The following is a 26,300-nucleotide window of genomic DNA, read 5'->3' on the forward strand; positions in this document are numbered from 1 at the left end:
GTAGGAAGACCTCACCTTTAGCTCAATGCCCAAATTTAACTTGTCAAAGACCTACTCTCCTTTTCCTGATCCCTGCCATGCAAGCACTTCTTTGCCACCAATATTTTCAACGAAAACCACCCTAATTTCAACATTGAACCCAGCCTCTTCCAGTTCATCCAAGTATGATGCACCACCCCTCCCACCTAACCACCCACTGGTCACCTTCCAGGAATTCCTTACCTTCAGCTTAGCTTCACCATCCTTCCCCAGGTCCCTTCCTCAGAACACCAAACTTTCAGTATAAGAAAGAACAGCCATATACAACCTCAAATCAAATCCTGACCTAACCATCCTACCTGCAGACAAAGGTTCTATGACTGCTGTTAATTGACAGTAGGCCTCCACCAATTATCTGACTCCCCCACCTATAAACTCTGCCAGAATGACCCCATCCTAGAAGTCCAACACATACTGCAAATCCCTGCTTACAGTCTTAGGTCCTATCTAGAATTTCAGCCTTCATTAGCCAACACCTCCAACTAACTGCCTTTAATATAGCCTCTCACGTCAAAGACACCAACCATTTCCTTCACCAACTTCTCACCATCCCTACCCCTTTACCTCTTGGATCCCAACTTGTCATTGTTGATGCCACCTCCCAATACATGAACATCCCCCATGTCCCTGGTCTTACTGCTATCACTACCTTTCCCAACATCCTACAGACTCCAAACCCACTACCTCATCCCTCATACACCTTGTTAACTTTATCCTAAACCACATCTACTTCTCATTTGAAGGGAAGGTGTATAAACACATTCATGGAACAGCCATGGGCATCCACATGGCACCCTCATATGCCAACTTTTTTATGGGCCAGAGGAGACCTTCCTAGCATCCCAAAACACCAAACCCCTAGTCTGGTTCAGGTTCATTAATGATATCTTCATGATCTGGACTCAGGGCCAAGACACCCTATCTTCATTCCTTTGAAACCTTAACACCTCTCCCATCCGCTTCACATGGTCCTCCTCAACCCAGGGTACCACCATACTAGATGTTGACCACCCCTTTTCTGATGGCTCCATCCACAACTCTACCCACATTAAACCCAACAACCACCAACAGCACTTGCATTTTGACAGCTGTCATCCCTTTCACACTGACAAAAAGTCCCTTGCTCAGTATGCTGAGGGTCTCACCAAGACCTTCACAGACAGGCACTATCCCCCAGACCTAGTCTGCAAACAGACCTCCCAAGCCCTTTCCCCTCAAACCCCCAATCCTCCTAGCAACACCAAGAACCAGCCCCAAAGGAGTGTCACCTTCATCACACAGTACCAACCCAGACTGGAAAAACTGAATCACATTCTTCACCAGGGCTTTGATTACCTATCATTGTGCCCTAAAATGAGGGACATCCTACCTGAAATACTTCCCACCCCTCCTAAATTGGTGTTCCATTGCCAACTTAAACTCCATAACATCATATTCCATTGTATGTCACTCCCAGTCCCAACCCCCTTGCCACAAGGATCATATCCTTGTGGAAGATGCAGGTGCAAAACCTGCCCAATCCACCCACCCACCACTCCAGTCCTGTCACAGGTTTATCCTATCCCATCAGGGGCCAAGCAAACTGTGAAAGCAGCCACGTCATTTGCCAGCTCTGCTGCAATCATTACACAGCTCTTTATATTGGTACAGCTGTCCACCAGGATTAACGGCCATCGCCAAACTGTGGCCAAGAGCAAAGTAGACCACCCTGTGGCACAACAAGCAGCAGAACATAACACACTTTATTTCAATGGCTGCTGCAGTATATGAGCTCTCTGGATCCTTTCCTTCATCACAAGCTTTTTGGAGCCATGCAGATGGGAGTTTCTTACAACACTTTCCCATAATTATTCCGGCCTCAACTGATGGCAACATAGTGTCCTCACACACTTCACCCAACAGTTTCCACCCCCTCTGTCCTATCATCTCTTTTCGACTCTCAACTCCCACCCTGTTTATTTGCAGCCCTCTGCCAATGCATCAGCCAATCTTTCCTTTTTTGCTCCTTTCTTCCCTATCTCCCGGCCCCAGAATCTTCTGATGCTGTGCCTGTTGGCAGACTAGTCCCTGCACACTCCACCAAACAGCATTTCTCTCTCTTCCCACCCATACACTACCATCCCTTCCCCTTCTCCACGTCCTCCAGATTGCTGCTTGCATCCCATGTGATAGTTGCATTCTGGCCCAAGATGCTGTAGTTGGCAGTTGTGTGTGCGTAGATGTGTGCTTGCTTGTATGTGTGAATGGTATGTCTTCCTCTTTTACTGATGATGGCTGTGGTCGAAAGCCTTATGTAAGTGTCTTTTAATTGTACCTGCCTGCAACCTGACGTGTCTTCTTCATGGTAAGTAGCAATCTGTCTGTTACTACATTGTTGATATTCCTACCTCAAATTTCCATTTTTTGGTTTTTGCCAAATGGCTTCCTTCCATCCTACAACACAGTGATGTTTCCTTTGTTACTCTTCTCTATAGAATTACTTTTCTCAGTGTCCATTCTTTCTCTTCTTTCCTGCCCACCAAGCTGCATCTACTTCCAAGCCACACTGTATCAATGATCATCTGCACACAACACAGAGTTCGTGACCGCCCGGATTGGTGATGCAGCTTCTAATGCCCCTCTGACAGTTATAATTATATTTTTTCCTACTGATACCATCTCATCCCTCATCCTGATGTACTTTAGCATTTTCTTTCCACACATGAACTTTTGATCCTCAACCTAACCCATGCCCCTTCCCTCTTTCTTTGCTTATCGCAAAATAAATACACACACACACACACACACACACACACACACACACATCACCATTCCTTTCCACCCATGCTTCTGTCCATTTTAACGTATTTGTGCATATTTTTGCATGGTTTAGTGTATTTTGCATATTTTTGTGTAATTGTGCGTATTTTTATCTATCTGATCGTATTTTTGATATGAATACAATAGAGGGAAACGTTCCACGTGGAAAAAATATATCTAGTTTTTAAATTTTTAGCCAGAGATGGGAACTTTAAGTGTGAGGCCTTTGGGGGTATATGATCGTATTTTTGCGTATCTATGCATGTCTTTACGTATTTTTACGTATCTTTTGTGCATCTTTTCACTTATACAGTGCCTCTCACAACCATCAACACTTATTTTGCCCATTTCTGCATCATTCCCAGTCCTTTACATGATTTCTGCCACAGTGGATCCTTGCCCCATTTTTCTGCACCAGTTCAGAAAAGTATCCCTTTCCCTAGCTAAAACCCAGTTCCACATCCTGTTTCTCAAATTCTGCCTAAACCGTGGAATCCCCCCAAACAGCCTAACTGTAAAAATTCATTTCTCAGGATCCCACCCCTCCTTTCACAATGACCTACACATTTTCAGATTCTGTCAATCCCTGGCCCTCACAAACTTGGTACTACAAAAACACATCTCCATAGCACAGGCATCCCAGAACCGCCTCTGCTCCCTCCACAATATACTACTACTCTGCAACCCCATCCACATGTCACATCTCTGAAACTGAATCCTTTGTTCTCCAGCACCTGGAGGAGCATTCCACACACCACCTCCATCAGTTATCCAACTTGCGGACATCCTACTGTTTCACCTCCATGAGTTATCCAACTTGCTGACATCCTACTGTCACCTCGGTGCACTAATACTCAACTCCTATTGTACCCAAATTGTTCCTCCTCGTCCACCCTTCACAGCAGCTGTCTAGCTGACATTTTCAATTTGCCACATCCCCCAAAACTCCTAACCAACTCTCCACAGGATGTATATGCAGACAAAGAAAAAAAATTCCCAGATTTCTCAGTAAAAAATATTTTTTTGTTTTGTTTTAAGTGACAGCATACTTTCCCTCAGAACTGTAAAACTTTTCAGTCCTTTGAATAGGTAAGGTTTTATACACCAGCATAAGACTTCAAAGTACTTTAGAAAACAAAACTCAGGATGAAAAAGAGCATTTCAGATAGATCTTTGATGTGCAGAAACATGTACACTGCATATTTTTGTTTTGTGAGAGTATAAATTCGAATTCCATCATACACAGCATGTTAGTTTCTGAAGCATTAAAATCAAGACTGTGATGCACTTTTGTAAGCCAATCATAGCTCATGTCATGCGATCTCTACAGACAGTGACAGAAGATATTCATAGCATGGGCCATGTGATGTATTCAGCCAATAGCAACATCACTGCTAAGCAGCGCAAATACACAAATAGGAAAAAGTTAACGGTATAAATTAATACACAAAGTGTAGCTACAAGAAAAACTAAGGTTTCAGTTATAATATTGGTCTTGAAGATTAATAAGCTACAAGAGAAGCTAAGCTTTCACATATAATATTAGTCTCTTTTTGTGTGGTTATCAGGCTGCAAATTTTCTTGGAATACCAGTACTGTATTATCTCATGTTTGGTTCTCCATGATGGCATGTTGCCATATGCACCAGAAGATGAAAATGAACAGTTGAAACTAGCCTACAGTGTGGAATAAAACACTTTGTTTCAAATAAATTGACTGCCTCTGTGGAAAAGATTAATAACATCCAAATTTCTTTGTAAAACCAACAAAAATAACTTTATTGTTCCGTAAGGCAATTAATGCTTGATTCCCAAAAATGTGGAAATAAAATAAAATCAGAACAATGCAATTAATAATATATTGAGCTTCCTGTAATTATGTGAATGTATTTCAATTCACTTGATAACTCCTGTCCACAGAAATCCATTTTGTTTTCATTTCATTTGAGAACTGTAAGCAAAGAGGAAACAGCAAAATAACTGAATGTAAACACTGGTCACATGGAGACTGCCTCGTCTTCTTTGCAGTTCAGAGTGCTGTGCTTATGCACAAATCTGGCAGCTTGGGTCCACCAAAAAATTTTTCCATGTGGCATCCGTCTGCTTGTTGCAACTGCTGACATACCGGTAGCTAATAGCCAGAATGGGAGTACTATTCATACGTGACTCAACTGTGGTTGCGCAAGAGTCTCCTAGCAACTGCTCAAACGAATCTAATGTAAAGAGTTGTGATGTCATGGTCGACACAAGCAGTTGGTTGTTATGAAGTATTGCATAGTCTTTGTCCTAAGGCCTTTGACACATTTTGCTGTTGGCAGACACTTGTGTGTGCACTATGTTTTGTTACTGTAAATGATTCATTTCGTTTTCAACTTAAGTTTTATTTATTTTTTTCTTCTCTTGTTTATATTTTGTTGCTGCTGTATTATTTTGCAGTAATGGGATACAGAAAAATTCCCAAAATTCTAAAAAATTTCTAGGTTTTTCCTGGTTTTCTCCAAGATGAAAAAATTCCTGAGTTTTTCCCAGATTTCCCAGCTGTCCTGTAGTGGATATCACCATGCTGCACCAAATCCAGAGCCAAAACATTCCCGCAATACTATTGTTAACCTTTACACCAAAACCCTCAGCTCCAAAGAAGTTTCTGTCCTACCTAAAGGCCTCACCTTTAGCCCTACACCCAAATTTAACCATGCTGGATTTGTCAAAGACCTACACTTCTTCTTCTGATCCCTGCAATGAAAACACTTCTTTGCCACAAATCCCTCGAACCAAAACCACCCTAATTCCAACATTAAACCCTGCCTCTTCCAGTTCATACCACCAGCCAAATGTGATCCACCACCCGTCCCACCTAACCACCCACTGGTCACCTTCCTGCCTGGCATGACTTACCTCCAACTTAGCTTCATCATCCTTCCCCAGGTCCCTTCCTCAGAACACCAACCTTTCAGTATGTGAAAGATCAGCCACACACAACTTCAAAGTAAATCCTGACCTAATCACCCTACATGCAGACAAAGGTTCCACCACTGTTGTTAAGAATCCCAGTGACTGCTTGGCAGAAGGCCTCCGCCTATTATCTGACTCCTCCACCTATAAACTCTGTCAGAGTGATCCCATCCCAGAAGACCAATGCGAACTTACTATACCCACAATATATTCCATACTAGAATTGTGCTTGCTAGAAGGGTGGTATGAACTAATGAAATCTGTGCAACATTCAAATGCAGTAATGAATTACTTTGCATGTTTACTTCTAAATGTAAAGAAGGTAATATTTAATAGGGAAAGGAGAGTTTCTCTGGGAATGAGGCATGGGTACAATACATGAACTCTGAAACTAAGGAACAGTCCAGACAGTGGTTGCACGTTCATGCTTCCAATGTGCTCATAAAATGCAAGCTGACATTGTCAAGCCACACATGATGGTCAGATATTTTTTGGGATCACAAAGGAATTTTGACAACAGATTTCATGACAGTAATGCATGAAAATACTGTAACATCACTCTCACAAAACTTCGAAAGTCATTCCAAAACATATGGCGCAAGATAGTAGCTGAAGGAATAATTCTCATTCATGACAATGTGCAACCTCATACTGCAAATCAAAACAAAGAAAAACTCATGTTTTTTTGGCTGGGAGATTTTTCAACTTCCTCTTTACAGTCCAGACTTGGCACCAAGCAACTTTCACCACTTCTCCAAGATGAAGGCTGGCTGGTTATTCATGATGGACAATGAATTCAAGGAAGCCTTCAACAACTGGCTGAAGCAACAGATGGTAACATTCTTTGATGAAAGGATAAACAGGATGGTGTCACAGTATGGCAAATGGAATTTGGATGGTGACTGTGTAGAGGTACATGTAGGTACAGACTGTATGTTTTTATATGTTTTTTTTCTCTTTTTTAATAGTCAATCAAAGGCTAATCTATGCATAGACATCAAAACACCAAATTAAAGTGACTTTCATAACATAAATTTAATGTATGATGGCAAATGAGTAAAATAACATTCATTATGAAGCAGGTTGGTAAAATAAAGGAATGTTTGAACGGAGAAAATTAGCAATATGGAAATACTAAGAAGAGATATAGCAGGATCATTACTGCCTTAAGTATTTCACCCATCCAGAATCTAAGGTGACATGGTATGATGTAAGAAGATAAAACAATTTCTCAAATATTTACAGAATGTACTGGCCATATGTTATCTCTACATACAAGTGCAGATAATAGCTACATTAGGGCCTCACTGTATTTTTGATGGTTGATTTACACTACATGTACATAATATGCTATAAAATACTTTTGTGAGAATTCTTTGTTCTTCAATAAATAAATGTTTCTTAATTCACCTAGCAATTTTTGTTACTTCTATAAAAGAAGTATAATAAACAATGGGAACTCAAGGTTGCTGAAAAGTCTAATATATATGAAGTGAATGACACCAAGAATGGATTCTTTCTGAAATTAGAAATGGGTCAACCAGTTGCTAAGCAGCATTCACATACTGTCATACAGGTGTGTTTTAAGTACAGAGTAAATGTTGCCAATGATGAATGAAGATTTGGAGTGTTTGTAGATCAATATGTTATTATGACCTGTATTTTATATTCATTTAGGTGGGCTTCATCAGTTCACAAATTATCACCTAGCCTGAAATTGTGCTACACTACAGATGACTCTGTCGCCATAATCAAGGTTTTTGAGTGAAACATTATTACACTTGAATCACAAGTGCATTGCATCAATTTCAAGACATCAGAAGAAAAAAAAGGGTGTACTAAATATGTAAATAATCATACACAATGGAGTAGTACTTTCAAATTTTCCATGGAAAGAGTCGCATGTTTCAATATTCACTTACAGCTCCTCCCACTGAAAATCCACCATTCTCCTCTAGTACTTTTTCAAATTTATCAAGAAAAAATGGTATTGTTTCCTTGAGGAGTGTCTGCTTCCTTTCATCTTTCCGCAGAGGATCAGGCTCCATTCTGTACTGGAAAAGTGCTGGATAACAAAAGAAATAAGCATTATAACTGACTTTCGAAGGCAAAGAAATATAAATGAAAACAATACTGTTAATTGTACTTATGAGGGGATACCCCCCCAAAAAAGAAACTGGAATTATTTTTTAAAAGCTATATATTTTCAAATTGTTTACAAAACAACTTTATTCCCTTCAAAATACTCTCCATTACCACTAATACATTTGTCACACCAGTGCTTCCATTGTTCAAGACGTTTTTGCAGTCATCTTTAGAAATGGCTGACAGCTCCTCCCTCGTTTTTTTCTTGACTTCTTCAATGCTGTCAAATCAGTGTCACTTTTCATGCATAGACATAAGCAAAAGCCACACAGAACCAGCTCAGGTGAGTAAGAGCATGGGGCAGCAGAACCAAGCCATTTTTAGCCAAAAACTGTCTACCAGAGATGGCTGTGTGTGCAGGTGTGTTGTCATGGTGGAATAACCCGTCTCATGTCTGCCACAAATCTTCTGTTAAAATTCACTGAACCAAGCTCCAAGAAAACCCACAGGTATCTGACAGTTGATCAATAATCTGTTGACAGTCTGTGAGCACAAGCTCTTGAATTTTTTCAATATTTCCATTGATTCAGGCAATTTATGGACACACAGAATAAGATTTGTCATCAGTCGACAAGTCGCCATTTTTAAATCAAGCAAACCACTCATGCAGTTGATGTTTTTTCCCCCCATAGTGTCATCTTGGGAAGCTGTTTTCAACATTAGAATGGTTTCAGCAGCAATTTTACAAAGTAGAAAACAGCTGCACATTGTTCACTTAAACTTGCCATCACAAAAAGTGACACAAGAACAAAACATCACTAGTGAAAACAATCACTGCAAATAAATATAACAAGCCAGGTCAACAACATAGGCAGCACTGAACTGGCAATGATTTGTGCTACACACGCCTACCGTAGAAATGCATACTACAGAAACTGTACCCATGGCAGTGTTATTCTGTTTTTTTCTTTTCTTTTTTCTTGGGTACCCCTTGTGTGTACTGAGCTGCCAATAGAAAAAAATATCCACTTACTAAATTGTAGAATAAAACTCCATAAGTAAAGTATTATGCAAGCATTAGTCACTGGAGCAGATGTCTTTTTACCAAGTGCAATTTAAAAAGAAAGGACAGAAGATTAGGATTTAATGTCTCACTAACAATGAGATAATTAGAACTGGAGCACAACCTTAGAGTAGGGAAGGAAACTGGCTGTATCCTTTTGAAATGACCATCTCGGCATTTGTTTTAAGTGATGGAGGGAAAATACAGAAAATGGATGGTCAGACAGGTGATTGAGCTGCTGTCCTACCAAATGCAAATCTAGTGTCTTATGCTTGTGTTACCTCACTTAGTGGACAAAGGAGAGGAGGAGATTATAGGGAATTACGTTAATCTGAGACAATCAGCTAGGATCCTGGGTAAAGGGAGACAGAACAAAATGGGAGGTCAGTAATCCCACTGGATATGCAGATGGACGTATTGATATGTGTAACACCACCCACTTCAGGTGAGGCATTTGCAGCAGGAATACTGCTGATATTGCAGGTTGGTCACATGTACTTCCATAGTGGGAAATATAAGGTCCAACAGCAGTCTCTTTCTCAGTTGCTATTATCTGACTTCACTTGCCTCTGTAAATGTCTGCTTGTGTCTGTATAGGTGTGGCTGGATATGTGTGTGTGTGTGTGTGCGCGAGTGTATACCCATCCTTTTTTCCCCCTAAGGTAAGTCTTTCCGCTCCCGGGATTGGAATGACTCCTTACCCTCTCCCTTAAAACCCAAATCCTTTCGTCTTTCCCTCTCCTTCCCTCTTTTCTGACGAGGCAGCCGTTGGTTGCGAAAGCTAGAATTTTGTGTGTATGTTTGTGTTTGTTTGTGTGTCTGTCGACCTGCCAGCACTTTCATTTGGTAAGTCACATCATCTTTGTTTTTAAATATATATATACATTGCAGTTGCAGAAGTACTCTGTTAGCCAATTCATTTCAGGCAGTCATCATGTGTTGGCACTGCATAAAAGTTTGTTACACGCAACAGTGTAATACATTTCGGTGAATTTCTTTGTCAATACTGGCACATCAGTTTTGGGCATTAACCAGTCCAGAATATTTTTGCCTTCCACATGTATTTTGCCTTTGCACCTTTGTCACATCATGAAGAGCACTCCATTTGCTCATCAGTACCCAGCGCTGCCACTGATTGCCTTGTATACAATTTATGGCACTTTTATATTGTTGTTTGGAAGAAGCAGTTGACTTTCAGGCCATGTTGTTTTAAATATAATAACAGATTTGAAATTTTTCAGAGCTTGCCCGATTTCATTGCCCATTAAGGAAAAGGTTAGATTAAGCTACATGGACTAGAACAATAATAAGTTTTGTCCTCCATTTCTTACAATCAGTGGGTTTTGCCATTAGTGCTGGTTAGGAAGCCTGGAAGCTCTCCTCAATTGAGTGGAGACTTTATGCAAACCATTAATATGCTCATGTGGACCTGATGCTTAATCTTTGTCTTATACAGATAAGATTTTTGGGATGAAAACTCTTTCCTAAAATTGATGAGTGGAGGCATATTTTCGGTTGGAAGATTTTAGATCTTAGTCTTGAGCACACTGTTCAGACTCTATCAATATAAAAGGTTGCCTTTTGCCGTGGCCAGTGCTCCCACTATACTCCACACATTTATTAAACAGACTATTGCAGAGATTCCTTACTCTGTGAATTATCTCAGTTATGTCCTGCTCACTGGTCATATGACAGAACAACATTTGTGCCAACTACAACTGCAGCCCTTGAGCAGAAAAGCCTAAAATGTAACTTTCTCAAATGTGCTTTTGCTCAACCAGTGGTCCCGTATTTAGGCTATTACCTCAGCAAAGAGGACCTTTGACCCATAAAAGAAAATGTAGAGGCTACTTAGAATATGCCTGTGCCTAAATCCATTAAAGACCTTCAAGTATTTTCAGGAAAAGTGATTTACTATCCACAATTTATTCCCCAGGCAGCCTCCATAGCTCACCTGCTAAATCATCTCCATAATAAGTACTTCCAGCTACCAGAAGAGTATCTTCTGGTTCTTCAGGAGTTAAAATCAGTCCTTCAATCAGCACCCTGTCTTGTGAGTTACCAGTCCCATCTGACACTGGTATTGGCAACAGGTGCCTCCCCATATGGCATCCGGGATGTTCTCAGTCATAAGTTAGAAGATGGTTCAGAGAGGCTAACGTTTATGCTAATATGCTTACTTCACCTCAAGAACTTATTCTTAGACTGAAATAGAAGCATTAATTATCTTTGGTGTCAATAAATTTTGCATTTTTTATATGGTCACAAATTTCATCATTCTACCAACCATAAACCACTCTTGTCTCTTACTGAAACTAAGGCAAATTCCCAGAGTGTATGGCACATTGTCAGCGCTGATAGACTCTCTATTTGTCAAATTTCCAATACTCCATTCACTATAGCACTTCCACTCAACATTCTGTCTCACCTTCCAGCATGTCTGGATCCTGAAATGGATCACCAGGAAACAATTTGTTTTCAGTTACACAGCCAACTGACATTTGTTTAATGAGGTTTCCTTTTTCCCAGTGGCAGCATCAACTTTAGGTTCAGCAAGGTGTGGAGCTCCTTATGAAATATGATAAATAGCACAAGGTAGCCATGACCCTTCCTGCAACAATGGGTGCTCCAACTCCTGCATCAATCCCATAGGACACTTTCTAGGGTGAAGCAACTGGCAAGATGCTACATCTGCTAGCCTTGCATGGATGACAAAGTTGCACACGGGGTTCAGAAGTGTGCTGTTTGCCAGGCACATCAGCCAGCCCTACTCCAGTTGTTCTTTCCATGCTCAGCATCAGAAGAGCTGTGGGACCAAGTTCAAATTAAACTCGTGGACCCCTTCTTGGATCCATGTGTTTAATCATTGGGGGCTCCTCCTCTCACTACCTGTATGTCACCCACCTCCAGCAGACAGCAGCAGTAGCAACCAGGGTGGGAGCCTTGGAATGGATCTACACAATAGAGAGTATACCTCACACCCTGGTGACTAAAAACCATCTCCAATTCACATTAGGTGGTTTTAGAATGTTTTGCACCCGCAGTGGAACTAAGCATCTTACAACACCATCTTAACATACAGCCTCAAATGGGCTGGCAGAATGGTTTCTTCACCATTTCAAAGTGCAAATGTTAAAATCCTTAGGGTCTGCAAAATTGGCTTCAGTACTAAAAACCTTCATAGCTTCTTACATCATGCCCATCAATAACAGAAGCCTGATGGAGCTCCTTCATGCATGCTCTCACAGGACACTACTGGATCACTTGCTTCCACCTCAGAACATGAAACAGACACAGCTACACCATTCTGTGTAGTTGTGTCTGTATGGGTATATACATCTTGATAGAATCTGGGGCTCTGTGGCAGAACAGCGGGGGTGTCAAATAGTGTTGGTGGCTATAACATGTAGGATGCTGAACCAGCACCACAACCAACTATAATTGCAACACCCATATTAGCAGATTCTGTTGTTGGGGAGTCCACCATCACCATGTTGCAAACACATTGCAGCTCTCTCACTCCTGCAAGCTGATGTGTATGCCCATGAATGTTGATCCTGCTTCACTAACAGTCAAATCAGTGGGCCCGGCATGCCCTAGAGGGATACCTCTGCTCCAAGAAATCTCTGGGCCTATGCAGGGCTCTCTGGGTCCAGCACTGTCATTGACAGCTTCCCTCTGGACATTTCCCAGCCCCTGGCCCCTTCCACATGTTGCCTTCTCCTACACAGGCCAAGCAGCTGGAGGCCTGATGTACTGGGTCAAGGGATATGGATTTAGAAACACCATCAGATGTGCATATGCAACATAGGGCGTATCAATAAGTGTAACACAGCACATGTCCAATGAAGGTGACTGTGATGGGAACATTATCAATATCGCAGGCCAGCCGTATGAACATCTGTTAGGGATATATACATATATAAGGATGTCTCTTCCTTGAATGCTATCATCCAACTTCACTTCCACAACTGAACTACTATCATCACCACTGATAACCTGGAACAGTTCCTGTGTTTTATGGCACTTCAACTGACAAGCACATTGTGTCCGCCAATACCAGACTTAAGAGAACGTGCTTCATATTATTATTACAGTACACATACATTGTGTCAAAGGAGTGCTTGGCCTTACATAAATTTGCATAAAGGAATATTATTGTTTGGTCTCATGAACTAGTAGGCTATTTCAACCTGTTCATAAAGAAAGTTCATTTGTGTTCAACAAATGTTACTGACCCTAAATTAAGAGTTATAACAGGGAGAAATCTCAATACTGATAGCTAACAACAGACAAGATTGGAGAAAACTTAAGAAGATAGAACAGACAGGGACAATCTAAAAGTCAGGGTCAACTGCCTCGACTCTCACTTCTAACTTTATAACTTTTCACAGTAGCCATTTGGTCTCTCTGCATTATACTCTATCTCTTATTCAGATATAAAAATCTTCCTCACAGCTATCTTGTAATATAATGCAAATCATGTTAGATGTTCAGTTGGCTACCACATTAAGTGGGTTGTATCTCGTCTTGACATGAAGAGAGTAATGTATCCCAATGTTGTGGAATACCAGTATCTGACTTTTAAACAAAGCAATATAATGTGATTCAAATATAAGATTGGCACCTTTTATTGGTTACTAAACTAAAAAAAATGTGTTTTTTTTTTAAATTTAATGTGATATGTTAGTATAACTGTAAATATAAATGTCAGAAAAGTGGAATATTTAAAAGCTGATGGAAACACAGTATATATGGAACTAAAAACACTACTATATATAAAAAAACAAAGATGAGGTGACTTACCGAACAAAAGCGCTGGCAGGTCGATAGACACACAAACAAACACAAACATACACACAAAATTCAAGCTTTCGCAACAAACTGTTGCCTCATCAGGAAAGAGGGAAGGAGAGGGGAAGACGAAAGGAAGTGGGTTTTAAGGGAGAGGGTAAGGAGTCATTCCAATCCCGGGAGCGGAAAGACTTACCTTAGGGGGAAAAAAGGATGGGTATACACTCGCGCGCACACACACACACACATATCCAGCCACACCTATAGTGTGGAATATGTTGATGCATACAGCAGTAGTGGAGGCAGCTGGCACCTACACAAGGGTAGTATGTTGATAGAAACAAAAAGAAAATAGTATAAGGGGAAGGATTGAGAGAAAGAAACAAGGACATAAAATTTGGGTGTGAGACAAGCAAGGGTGCAGTAGGATGATATAGAGTGAAAACTTGTTAGAGGCTGGAGGCTAATGGGATATTGGATCGAATAATTCTTAGAATGAACCATTGATGTCTTTACTTATGAAATATTGCACACAGTAGAATACTGGACAAAAATAATATTGTCGCTACATGATCTGAGAGCACAATGTTGTCTGTTTTGAGTTTAATCTGAAATTGGTGATAGTTTTAGAGATTATTCAAAAAAAGTCAATCATTTACAATATATTGGTTGTGCTTCCACTGAGACTCTCTTTGCATTATTTACATCTTTCAGTGATATGAGAAACTAAAATCTTAATTATTTTTCAAAAATTATAAAAAAGTGCACATCATTATTGGAAAATTGTGAAGAACTTTCATTTTCAAACTAAAACGTGCAAACAGAATGTGTGCATTTGAATGACTCTTGTTTTATCAGCTGAAGTGAAGAACTCCAAGTCAAGAGGAGAGTACAAAATGTTATGTACAGAATGTTTTGGGGATGGTTAAAGCTGTCCATTCTAACATCATGGATGAAGGAATATCTATCAACCTCTACTAATGGGTGAGGTTATAGAAGTGCACCCAATCAGTGCTTCTTTTCTTATATACTAATGCTGATTTGTGACAACAGAAGTGCATGCATCAAAATTGGCTCTGCTATAGTGATCACCTATTGCTTTAATGTCCTTGCAGTCAAATTTAAGAGTAGTATTTTGATTTGCTGCTTGAAAACTAGGTAATACACATCTAAAAGCAAACAATGGTAATAACATTAGATTATCAAAAAAGTTGTTAGCTCCCTACCCATTTTTGCAAATATTCCAGGTATCATACTGACTGACAGGTAGTCAACTCATGTCTGTAGATTATATTTGTTGTTAGAAATGGCCATTTGTCTTAACAAACACATCACAGTTACATTTCTTGTTTTCAGTTATATATCAGTGATAGGAAAATGTGAAAAGATTACAGTTTTAACTCTGAATTTCAATACTGTTTGAATTTATTTTCAAATAGTCATTTATGCCTACTGGTGCAGTCACACAGCTACAATATGTACAACAAAATTTGAACTTTTTGTCTGAGTACCATATTTCATTAGTCTAGATATCAGGTTATTAACCCTCACAAAGTTAATCTGATGTGAGTTTAGTTTGCTGTCACAAAACTTTATTGTCTATGCGTTACATAGTTCAGTAATCTGTAAGAATGTTGTAGGCCTGTGTGTGGACTCATCAATAAACCCACTGAAATGTGGATTATTCTCAATAACGTCGAGAAAGTTGCTGCATTTTAAGCTTTTTGAAACAGTGTGCTGTATTCCTTGTAGATCCAAGCAGTAGAAAGAGAGATGATAAAAATGTAGACAGTTGGAAGTGATGACAAAGGAAGTACATGGTGTTTCAAAATGAATATACAGGTTTTAAGGCTTTGCAGAATATATTACATTCACCTTACAATTATAAATAATACATCAAATAAGAGAGCAACTCAAACAGTTTTGTTTGTATACCTGTATGCAAAGGGAAGAGAATGGAAAAAGCCAAGAGTGACGTGTTGAACAAGTGAGAGACTTTCACGCGTAGCCCCAAGAAATCTGTTCAGAAGGCTAGTCATGAACTAGCAGTTCCAGTGACACCTGTGTGGAGACTTAAGGAGACACCTAAAACTATGACATTATCGTTGGCAGTTGTTACAAGCTCCAAAGCCTGGTTTATGTGCCAACTTTGCAACCAAAACATTGCTGCATGGCAATAAAGATTTTCCGTATCGTGTCGTCTTTGGTGATGAATCGACATTTCACTTAAGTGGAAATGTGAACACAAGTAATGTGTACATTTGGGGGTCAACAAATCCCCATGAGATGCTATAGCTGGAAAGAGACTAAGCTGAATTTTTCTGTGCCATATCCTGGCAGAGGTTTATGAGGAGCCTTTCTTTTTTGGTGAAGCAACTATTACAGGTATTTATTATCTTGATGCTCTAAATTATGGCTCTTTTCCTCAGCTGGAAGAAGCTGAACCACAGAACTTTATTTGGCAGCAGGATGGTGTGCCTTCTCATTGGCATAACTCAGTGCACGATTGGTTAAACGACTTTGTACCTTAACACTGCATTTGCCACAAGGGGCCGAATGCCAGAGCTTGCTTTGCATTACCTGCAGGTTCACACAAGAGCTGACCCAACATGACTTTTACATTTGGGATTCATAATGGATCTTGTATATGTGTGTCTGCTACCCACTGAACCATCTGACTTTAGAAACAGTATTGTTGCAACAATTATACCAGACCCACCAATCAAAGTTTGGGAAGAACTCCCACACCAACTCGATGTCAGATGAATGGTGATCCCATTGAACACTTGTTAGAAAAACTGTTTCAGCTGCTCTTTCATTTGATGTATTATTTATTATTGTAAGTTGAATGTAATAAATGTTACAGAGCCTTAGAACCTGTACATTCATTTTGAAACACCCTGTATTACTCATTCAAGACAGACACACAGCAGTATAAAATAAAAAGAGTGTATTAGACAATTAAACAGGACAAATTAGATTTTTCACATTTTTGTATTTTACTCCCTATCAACAGATTAGTATAACCATACTGAAGTGTCTTATTTGTGAGAAATGGACATGGAACTGTTACCAACAAGCTTCTTTGTTAGTATATCTGTATCTCTATTCGATAGAAGACTAGACCCTATAGTGTTAAGAAATTTCACTGATACAATTTATCCTAAAAAAATTTAGCAATGAAGTGTAAAAGAATACCTTGCTTTAAGTCAGAGAGAGTATCAACAAGTACATCACATTGTAAGCTTTCCCACTCATCTTTACCAGCTAGCCCATATTGCCTGGCAAGATAACGTGCTATGGCATTTGACTGGGCTACTTGTTTTCCATTTATTTCCAATACTGGTACCATTCCGTATGGCATCCCTGTAAAAATTAAATTACACTTGAATTAGAAAATTTATGAGCTTCTCAATGCTTTCTGTTCCAGAGCACTTGATTAAATAAATAAATAAATAAGTAAATAAAATAGAAATGGAAGTTTGACATGTCAAGTTGCAGACAGACACAATTAAAAGGCACTCACATATAGCTTTTGACTACAGCCTTCATCATCAGTAAGAGGTAGGTGTGTGTGTGTGTGTGTGTGTGTGTGTGTGTGTGTGTGTGTGTGTGTGTGTGTGTGAGCATCTTTTAATCATGCCTCTCTGCTGCTTCACATGTCTACTTTATGACAAGTAGCAATCTGTCTTTTCTTATGTTGTTGATATTGCTACCAGGAGTTTCCATTGTTTTATTTGAGGAATAGAAGTTTTAAATTTCGACTACAGTGTTCTCTGCTATCATGTTATGCTTGAATTTGTGATGTGTCATCATATACCTAAACAGTATCCAAGATATGTCTTTTTTTCTGTATTTCGTAGCAGATTTACAAGCTTCCCAGGATTGTGCTAAATTTCTATGCACCTTTGCATTAAGTGCATTACAGACTGCTGGAACTGAGGATAATATCAAATGAGTTTATGGACTGAACCATTTAGCCTATAACTTCTTTGTTGCAAGTCAGTTTTTGTAAAGTTCATTTTTGGCATATGTCTGACAACAACATAAGAGGGTGCTTAAAAGTAAGTTACCAGCACCTGAAGTCTGTGGGAGTGTGCTACACTTACGACTCACTTTAAGGACTTCATGTTAACTTTTGGAGCAATAGGTCCTTGCCTTATTGCAGTTTTATGTCTCTTCATTATGGCACATGAAATTAGTTTCCATAAAATACAAACTAGGCAAACCAAAAAACTGACAGTGCTCTAGTATATTATTCTGCTATCCCACATGGTTGCAACAAATCAGTGATTTCATTCACTGGATTATATCTAGCAAATGCAGAGTTGTGAGAATTAAGGCTAATAAACTGGAAACAGGATTTGCAGAAATATCTTCCACTTTTTACAATTTACTGTGTTTAAAATAAGTGCTGGTTATTTATCTCTCACCACTCATTTAAATTTTAGGTATATTACGTGAATATGAAATGTTACATAATTAATGTAATCCATATGGAAAAAAAATTATTTTCTTTCCTCCCTTTTTTCTCTCTCTGAATATAGAATCTTGTGATAACTTATGACGGGATCAGTATTTCCAAATATAAAACGTTTACTTACGGTTTTTGTCAATGCTCAGTATGCATTCCTCCTGATGCAAATTACTATTACATGACACTTAAAGATGTCCTATGGTTGTGCAACTACTATGATATTACTGCAGTCCCTGCTGTTGTTATATGGTTTACAAGTTAACCTACAGTATTTTGGAGGGACAGATAACCGAGTCTTTCACAAATGCTCATAGGCAGAAACACTAAGACAGTTAACTGTGATAATACAAACTAGGTAATCAATGAGGCAGTCAAGAATCAGTAGAATTCCTAATGCTAGCTCATCCTTGAGGAAACTCATTGTTAATAAATGCTTGTACACCACTAAGGAAGTGTGGTTAGGGCTCCATCCTGTTTCTAAATGAAGTCATTGTGATCGTTGCCATACAGAAAGTATAATAAATAAACTATATTGTGGGCAATGAAGAACTACAGTCTATGATCAAAATATCTGAACATCCAACAGAAAGGGCACCGTCTAAGGTACAGGGCACACAGACATGGTGTACCATGGATGTCTGGCGGCAGTGTGGCAGGGATGTGATGCAGACGGACACGGGCAAAGCATTCCACAGTGACACTTCCAAGAGACACAAGCCAGTTGTATCACAAATAGTGTCGAATAACTTGTCTTCATCAGACCAAGATAGTCAATGCAGTGGACCTTTTGCAACTTATGTGAAAAAGAGGAAGAAATTTGGAATATTCAGTGTAGTGAAAGAACTGAACATGTATTGAAACTGTTTCCAGATTGTGTCAACAGTCAAGATGCAAAGACATCAGCTGCCAGTAGTCACAGATTTACCTAAACGGGGCAAGATGAAAATTTGTGCCAGACTTGAGATTTGAACCCAGGTCCCCTGCTTACTAGGCAGATGTGCTGACTACTATGCCACCCAGACACAGAGTCACCACAACTGTCCAAACTACCCTAGCACACCTGTCAAACCCAAATTCTCAACTTATACCACAAAGTACTGATGTAGTGCCCCCGCTCATTAGTCTCCTTACTCGTGGCATCTAGCCGATCCCTGTAAGGGTTCAAGCCTGGTGTACATCTGCACTGTAGGGATCATTGGCCATTATCACCTTAATTATAGATGTAACGTCTGTTCTTTCAGATGTGTCTGAAAGAGCAGAAACCACGTATATGTCTCAAAAGTGGTTTTGTATAGTGTTAGACAAAAGCAATGAACTGGAGCCAAATGATCTATATCTGCATTCACATACACTCTCTGCAAACCACTGTGAAGTGCATGACAGAGGATATTTAGGTGTGGTATCATATTTTAGGGATACTTCCCATTCCAAATGCGTATGAGGCACAGGAAGAAAGACTGCTTCAATCTCCAACTATCCTTTTTTATATAATGTGCAATCTGTCCAAATACATTGGTGATAAATAATGTCCTTTACTGGAAGAATGGGAGAAGAGGATAAAAAGACTTGGAATTCTATGTGGTATTAAAGACAGCCGAAGTCAGCAGCAGATTAAGGAAGAAGCATAGGACGGAGGAACGTGGAGAGCCTACATACCTGTCGTAAGTTAGATATGCAGGGTGATTATAATTAAAGTTAAACTTTCAAACTGCTATAGAAACAACACACTGGTCAGAATGACGTCACATTGCAACAGAATATTATGGAGAACGGGGGAAACGTATGGCAGAACAAAAATAGACAGTTACAAAATGTAGCAATAGATGACGCTGTAAGCATCATAATTTAATAGTGGTCGACTACAAATGACAAATGAATCATGCAACAATGCCTAAGGTGTATGTTTGATGTTAAACTGTACTACTCAGTGGGCATGGGTGTGCATGTATGATACTGTTAGTTACATAAGCCCATCCACCACGGCAAGGTCATACATATCACATTGGATAGGAAAAATCGGTTTTTAATTGTCTTGAGACCAAAAACCGCATGAAAAGCATCAATCAAAATCAAATTGGATTATTAATTTCTGTGTGACTAGCGCAAAATACACTCCTGGAAATTGAAATAAGAACACCGTGAATTCATTGTCCCAGGAAGGGGAAACTTTATTGACACATTCCTGGGGTCAGATACATCACATGATCACACTGACAGAACCACAGGCACATAGACACAGGCAACAGAGCACGCACAATGTCGGCACTAGTACAGTGTATATCCACCTTTCGCAGCAATGCAGGCTGCTATTCTCCCATGGAGACGATCGTAGAGATGCTGGATGTAGTCCTGTGGAACGGCTTGCCATGCCATTTCCACCTGGCGCCTCAGTTGGACCAGCGTTCGTGCTGGACATGCAGACCGCATGAGACGACGCTTCATCCAGTCCCAAACATGCTCAATGGGGGACAGATCCGGAGATCTTGCGGGCCAGGGTAGTTGACTTACACCTTCTAGAGCACGTTGGGTGGCACGGGATACATGCGAACGTGCATTGTCCTGTTGGAACAGCAAGTTCCCTTGCCGGTCTAGGAATGGTAGAACGATGGGTTCGATGACGGTTTGGATGTACCGTGCACTATTCAGTGTCCCCTCGACGATCACCAGTGGTGTACGGCCAGTGTAGGAGATCGCTCCCCACACCGTGATGCCGGGTGTTGGCCCTGTGTGCCTCGGTCGTATACAGTCCTGATTGTGGCGCTCACTTGCACGGCGCCAAACACGCATACGACCATCATTGGCACCAAGGCAGAAGCGACTCTCATCGCTGAAGACGACACATCTCCATTCGTCCCTCCATTCACGCCTGTCGCGACACCACTGGAAGCGGGCTGCACGATGTTGGGGCGTGAGCGGAAGACGGCCTAACGGTGTGCGGGACCGTAGCCCAGCTTCATGGAGACGGTTGCGAATGGTCCTCGCCGATACCCCAGGAGCAACAGTGTCCCTAATTTGCTGGGAAGTGGCGGTGCGGTCCCCTACGGCACTGCGTAGGATCCTACGGTCTTGGCGTGCATCCGTGCGTCGCTGCGGTCCGGTCCCAGGTCGACGGGCACATGCACCTTCTGCCGACCACTGGTGACAACATCGATGTGCTGTGGAGACCTCACGCCCCACGTGTTGAGCAATTCGGCGGTATGTCCACCCGGCCTCCCGCATGCCCACTATACGCCCTCGCTCAAAGTCCGTCAACTGCACATACGGTTCACGTCCACGCTGTCGCGGCATGCTACCAGTGTTAAAGACTGCGATGGAGCTCCGTATGCCACGGCAAACTGGCTGACACTGACAGCGGCGGTGCACAAATGCTGCGCAGCTAGCGCCATTTGACGGCCAACACTGCGGTTCCTGGTGTGTCCGCTATGCCGTGTGTGTGATCATTGCTTGTACAGCCCTCTCGCAGTGTCCGGAGCAAGTATGGTGGGTCTGACACACCGGTGTCAATGTTTTCTTTTTTCCATTTCCAGGAGTGTATGTTCAATATGCTGCCCACCGTTTTCTACACTAAGTTGAAATCGAGAAACAGCATGTTCCACCACTGATCGAAGTGTTTCCGGGGTCACGTTCAGAACGTGTCGCACAATATGTGCCTTCAATGCAGCTTTCAGCTAAGTTTGCAATCGGAACACTGAACACAACATCTTTCAGATAGCCCTACAGCCAGGGCCACATGGATTAAGATCAGGTGGTCGGAACGGCCAGGCGGTAGGGAAATGGCGGCTGGTAATTCTAGCATTTCCGAAATGGCGCTTCAGCAGCTGCTTAACTGGATTTGCAATGTGCAGAGGTGCGCCATCTTGCATAAAAATGATCCCATTCACACATGCACGCTGTAGGAGAGCTGGAATGACATGGTTGCGCAAAAGACACCCATAGCGCTTATCAATGACGGTACAGGTAACAGGGCCGGAAGTACCTTTTTCTTCGAAAAAATTTGGCCCTATGATAAATGATGAGGTAAACATGCACCACACAGTGATCTTTTCTGGACGAAGTGGTACTGGTTGATTTGCGTGTGGATTTTCCGTTGCTCATATTCGACAATTCTGTGCATTGAAATATCCTGTCAGATGGGAGTGGGCGTTTTCTGTCCACAAAATCTGTCACGGCCAATCATTGTCCACTTCCATGCGAGCAAGAAATGCTAAATCCAAGGTCTCTCTTGCTGGCAGGTCAACAGGAAGCAACTCGTGCACGTGAGTAATTCTGAATGGATAACAAAGAAGGATGTTTCGTAGAATTTTACGCACCGTGCTCACGGGTATGTCCAATGTTCGGACAATTCTCCGCGCACTACATGTTTACACACCACCACTCCGTCTCCTCTTGCATTGCTGTGGCCACTGCTTCCTCTGACGTGAAATCAATTCGTTTCCACCCTCTACGAGGTTGCACACCATAAGAATTTGTCTTTTCGAATTTCCGAATAATTTTCTCCAGACCCACGGCAGTCATGAGACCAACGCCTATTTTAAACACTACAGTGTCCGGAACTTCTGCAGAGCGACGTGTACACAGTCATCATTCCTGTAATACAGCTTTACGAGCAGAGCGTGATTCTGCATTGAGACAGTCATGGCGAACATTGCAGACGCGAAAGGAGGAAAAGCCGTGTACCTGGTGTGTTTATACCAACTTCAATGGGTCGTACGCATGACAGGTGCTTTCATTTACGTATTCTGAAACATACAGCGCCATCTATTGATCAATTTTCACACTCTTGTTTTTCTTCTGCCATACATTTTCCCCCTTCTCCGATAATATTCCGTTGCAATTTAACGTCATTCTGAACAGTGGCTTTATTTCTACAGTGTTTTGAAAGTTTAACTTTAATTATAATAACCTTGTACTAAAGAAAGGGTTATGATGCACAGAGGCAGATAATTTATTTCTATTAGTGTACATGGATGCAACAGTGATTGACAAGTATTTTAGAACAGTAATTTTGGACGACCTTTGCAAGAAATGCCAGGACTGGCACCAGACATGCACACGCCTCAACTCCACCCTCCCTCAAAGTACTGGTCAGCCTTCCACCACCTTACTGGTAGCCATCCTACCCCACATTACCCCATCCTCCATGATGATCAACCCTTTCCTGACAACCTCAGTATGGCTAACCATTTTGCTTCCCACCTATCTGAGGTCTTCTCCATTCCTGATGATCACCATTTTGATTACTCCCTCTCCCCCACCGTCCTTGACTGCACTGACACCTCTGTCCCCCCGCTCGCCCCTAGCTTCCAGTACTTGGATCGGTTACCCCCCTCAGACATCAACACTCCCATCAACGCACAAGACATCACACTCATCCTCCGCTCCAAACGCAACACAACCCCTGGTCATGATGGCGTCACCTACCGCCACCTCAAGGAATTCCCCCATCCTTCCTGTCTGTCCATGCTACCCTGTACAATGACCTCCTCTCCACTGGATTTTACCCCGACTTGTGGAAGACTTCCCGTGTCCCGCTGTTCCCTAAACCTAATAAACCCCCCTCTGATACCTCTTCCTATTGTCCCATCTGCCTCACCTCCGTGTTCAGTAAGGTCTTCGAGGCCATCCTCTCTCACCGTATTTGCCGCCACCTTAACCAGCACCACCTCCTTCCCCTTACCCAATGTGGCTTCCGGCCTTCCTTCTCCACCAACGATCAGCTCCTTAACCTTACCAATCTTCTTTCCCTCCAACTTAACTCCCGTCGCTCCACTATCTTTGTTTCCCTTGATCTCCAGAACGCCTATGACTGTGTCTGGCATCCCGGGCTCCTCTTCAAACTCCAGACCTATGCTCTCTCCATCAACTTCATCCGTCTCATTGCTTCCTTCCTCTCCCATCATCCCTCCTATGTGACTATCCACAATTCCAACTCCTGCATTTTCTATCCCTCTGCTGGCGTGCCCCAGGGTTCTGTCCTTTCCCCTCTCCTCTATCTCCTGTACACTGCTGATATGCCCAAACCTCCCCCACCTGTTCATCTTCTCCAGTTTGCTGATGACACTGCCTTCCTAGCCCCCTCCAAGACCCAGGCGATCATCATAGGCCGCACCACCCGTTCCTTCCGCCTCCATGATTTCTACCTCACCATTTATGGCCGTCCTATCCACCTACTGCTACCCTCAAATACTTTGGCCTTACACTCGACCATCACCTCACCTGGACCACCCCATCTCCTTACCATCTAAAACAAAGCTCACAACCGCCTCCGCCTCCTGAAACTCCTGTCCGGCCGGACGTGGAGTCTGCATCCTTCCACCATCCTTCACACCTACAAATCCTTGATCTGCCCCATCCTCTGTTATGCCAACGTAGCTTGGATTTCCGCCTCTCCCCAGTTCTATAAAGCCCTCCAAATCCTCGAACGCCATGCACTCCGCCTCACCTTCTGTATCGGCAATCCGTCCCCCACACGCATCCTCTATGACCTCATCCCCTTCTCCCACCTTCTCCTTTTCCTTGGACACATCCGCACACTATATATTGTCTGCCGCCTTGATCCCCCTCACCCCCTAGTGTCTCCCTTCCTCTCCACCCCCAACCACTTGCCGCACCTTTACCGTTGTACCCCACCCTCTCTCCATCTCCACACCCTCCATCTCCTTTCCCAACCCAACTTCCACCATCTACCCCTACCGGATGATGAGCTTCGCCCTGACATCTACCCTTACTACCAACTCTAACCCCATCTTCCTGCCTCCTCCTCAGGGCTCCCTCTCCTCCCCCTCCCTCCTCCTGAGCGGCTTCCCCCTCCTTCTCTTGTGCCCCCTTTCAGTGTCTCTGCACTCCCTCCTGCCCTGTCTTCCCTCTTCATCTCCCACTCCACTTGTCTCCTGCCTCTTTGTGTACCCACTGACGCCCCTACTCTCTTCATCCCGCCACTTCCCCTGCTGCCCCTTGCTCTCCCCTCCTTTTCCACCCTCTCTGACTTTTCCCTCAGCAGGTTTCACCTGGCAGTTTTATTCTTTGTCGTGTGTGCTATAAATGGGTTTTAAGTGTGTTGTTCTGCAATGTTGTTAATACGATGGCCGACTTTTAACCTGTACATGTCCATTCAGTGTCTTCTCTGTGTTTTAAGAATCGCCAACTGTGTTTTTAACTTTCTGGTGACTTTTTTAACTGTCCCCCATGAACGTCTCCATGTCAATCTATTTTTACCTCCATTTTCTCCCATTACTCTGTTATATGTTCCCCTTTTTTATCGCCTTATGTATGTAACATTTTATTCTTATTTTAGTTGTCCTGCCACTCGGCTGAAGAGCGGCGGATTGTGCCGCTGACAGCCCTCCCCTGCCCAAATGGGGCAGGGGAATGAAATCATAATAAAGGGAAAAAAAGACGACCTTTGCAACAAGATCACTAAAATTTATAGCAAATTAACTCCATTACCTGGTGAAATGTAAAATATAACATTCCTCTGTTTTGTGACAGATCCTCCAACCACACAAATGTAATGAAATCAGATGACAAATTAGCGAAGAGTACAGAACAGCAGATTGTGACAAGTGAATGATAGTCATCAGAATGGGCGTCTGGTATATTGACATCAAAAATCAGATCTGTAAATACACTTTTAGATTGCAACCCCTCAGATGATGATCGTTCAAATTATTTGCGGGTTTCGCAGCATCTTGAACTGTGATTGAAAATTCTCAAGACATTAATGTGTCAATATGATAACAGGAACCCAACCAAGAAATTAATCATAGCTAGTGATGGGTATAACTGATTGGAAACAATCGATTCAGTAGGCTATTGGAAACGACTCATTCCGTTGTGTATTTATCTGTTGAATTATTCATTCGTTCCTTTATGTGAAACCAATCCAAGGGAACAACCAAATAAAAAATAATAAAAAAAACGATTCAGTTAGTTTCCAGTCGTTTCTCCTTTCAAATGGCTCTGAGCACTATGTGACTTAACTTCTGAGGTCATCAGTCGCCTAGAACTTAGAACTAATCAAACCTAACTAACCTAAGGACATCACACACGTCCATGCCCGAGGCAGGATTCGAACCTGCGACTGGAGCGGCCG

At 41.8% G+C, this 26,300-nt stretch overlaps 1 protein-coding gene across 1 annotated transcript in view; it reads right to left on the minus strand.

The window, feature by feature from the left end:
- LOC126457020 (glutathione S-transferase-like) overlaps positions 1-26,300 on the minus strand; it is a 350,438-nt gene that overhangs the window by 13,559 nt on the left and 310,579 nt on the right. Inside the window, exons 4-5 of the mRNA XM_050092991.1 lie at positions 16,930-17,097; positions 7,712-7,854 (exon numbers count right to left, since the gene is read on the minus strand). Coding sequence (XP_049948948.1) covers positions 7,712-7,854; positions 16,930-17,097 — 311 coding nt within the window. The remainder of the gene's footprint in view (positions 1-7,711; positions 7,855-16,929; positions 17,098-26,300) is intronic.

This window comes from Schistocerca serialis, chromosome 2 (genome assembly GCF_023864345.2).
Source record: "Schistocerca serialis cubense isolate TAMUIC-IGC-003099 chromosome 2, iqSchSeri2.2, whole genome shotgun sequence".
Taxonomy (NCBI): Eukaryota; Metazoa; Arthropoda; class Insecta; order Orthoptera; family Acrididae; genus Schistocerca; species Schistocerca serialis.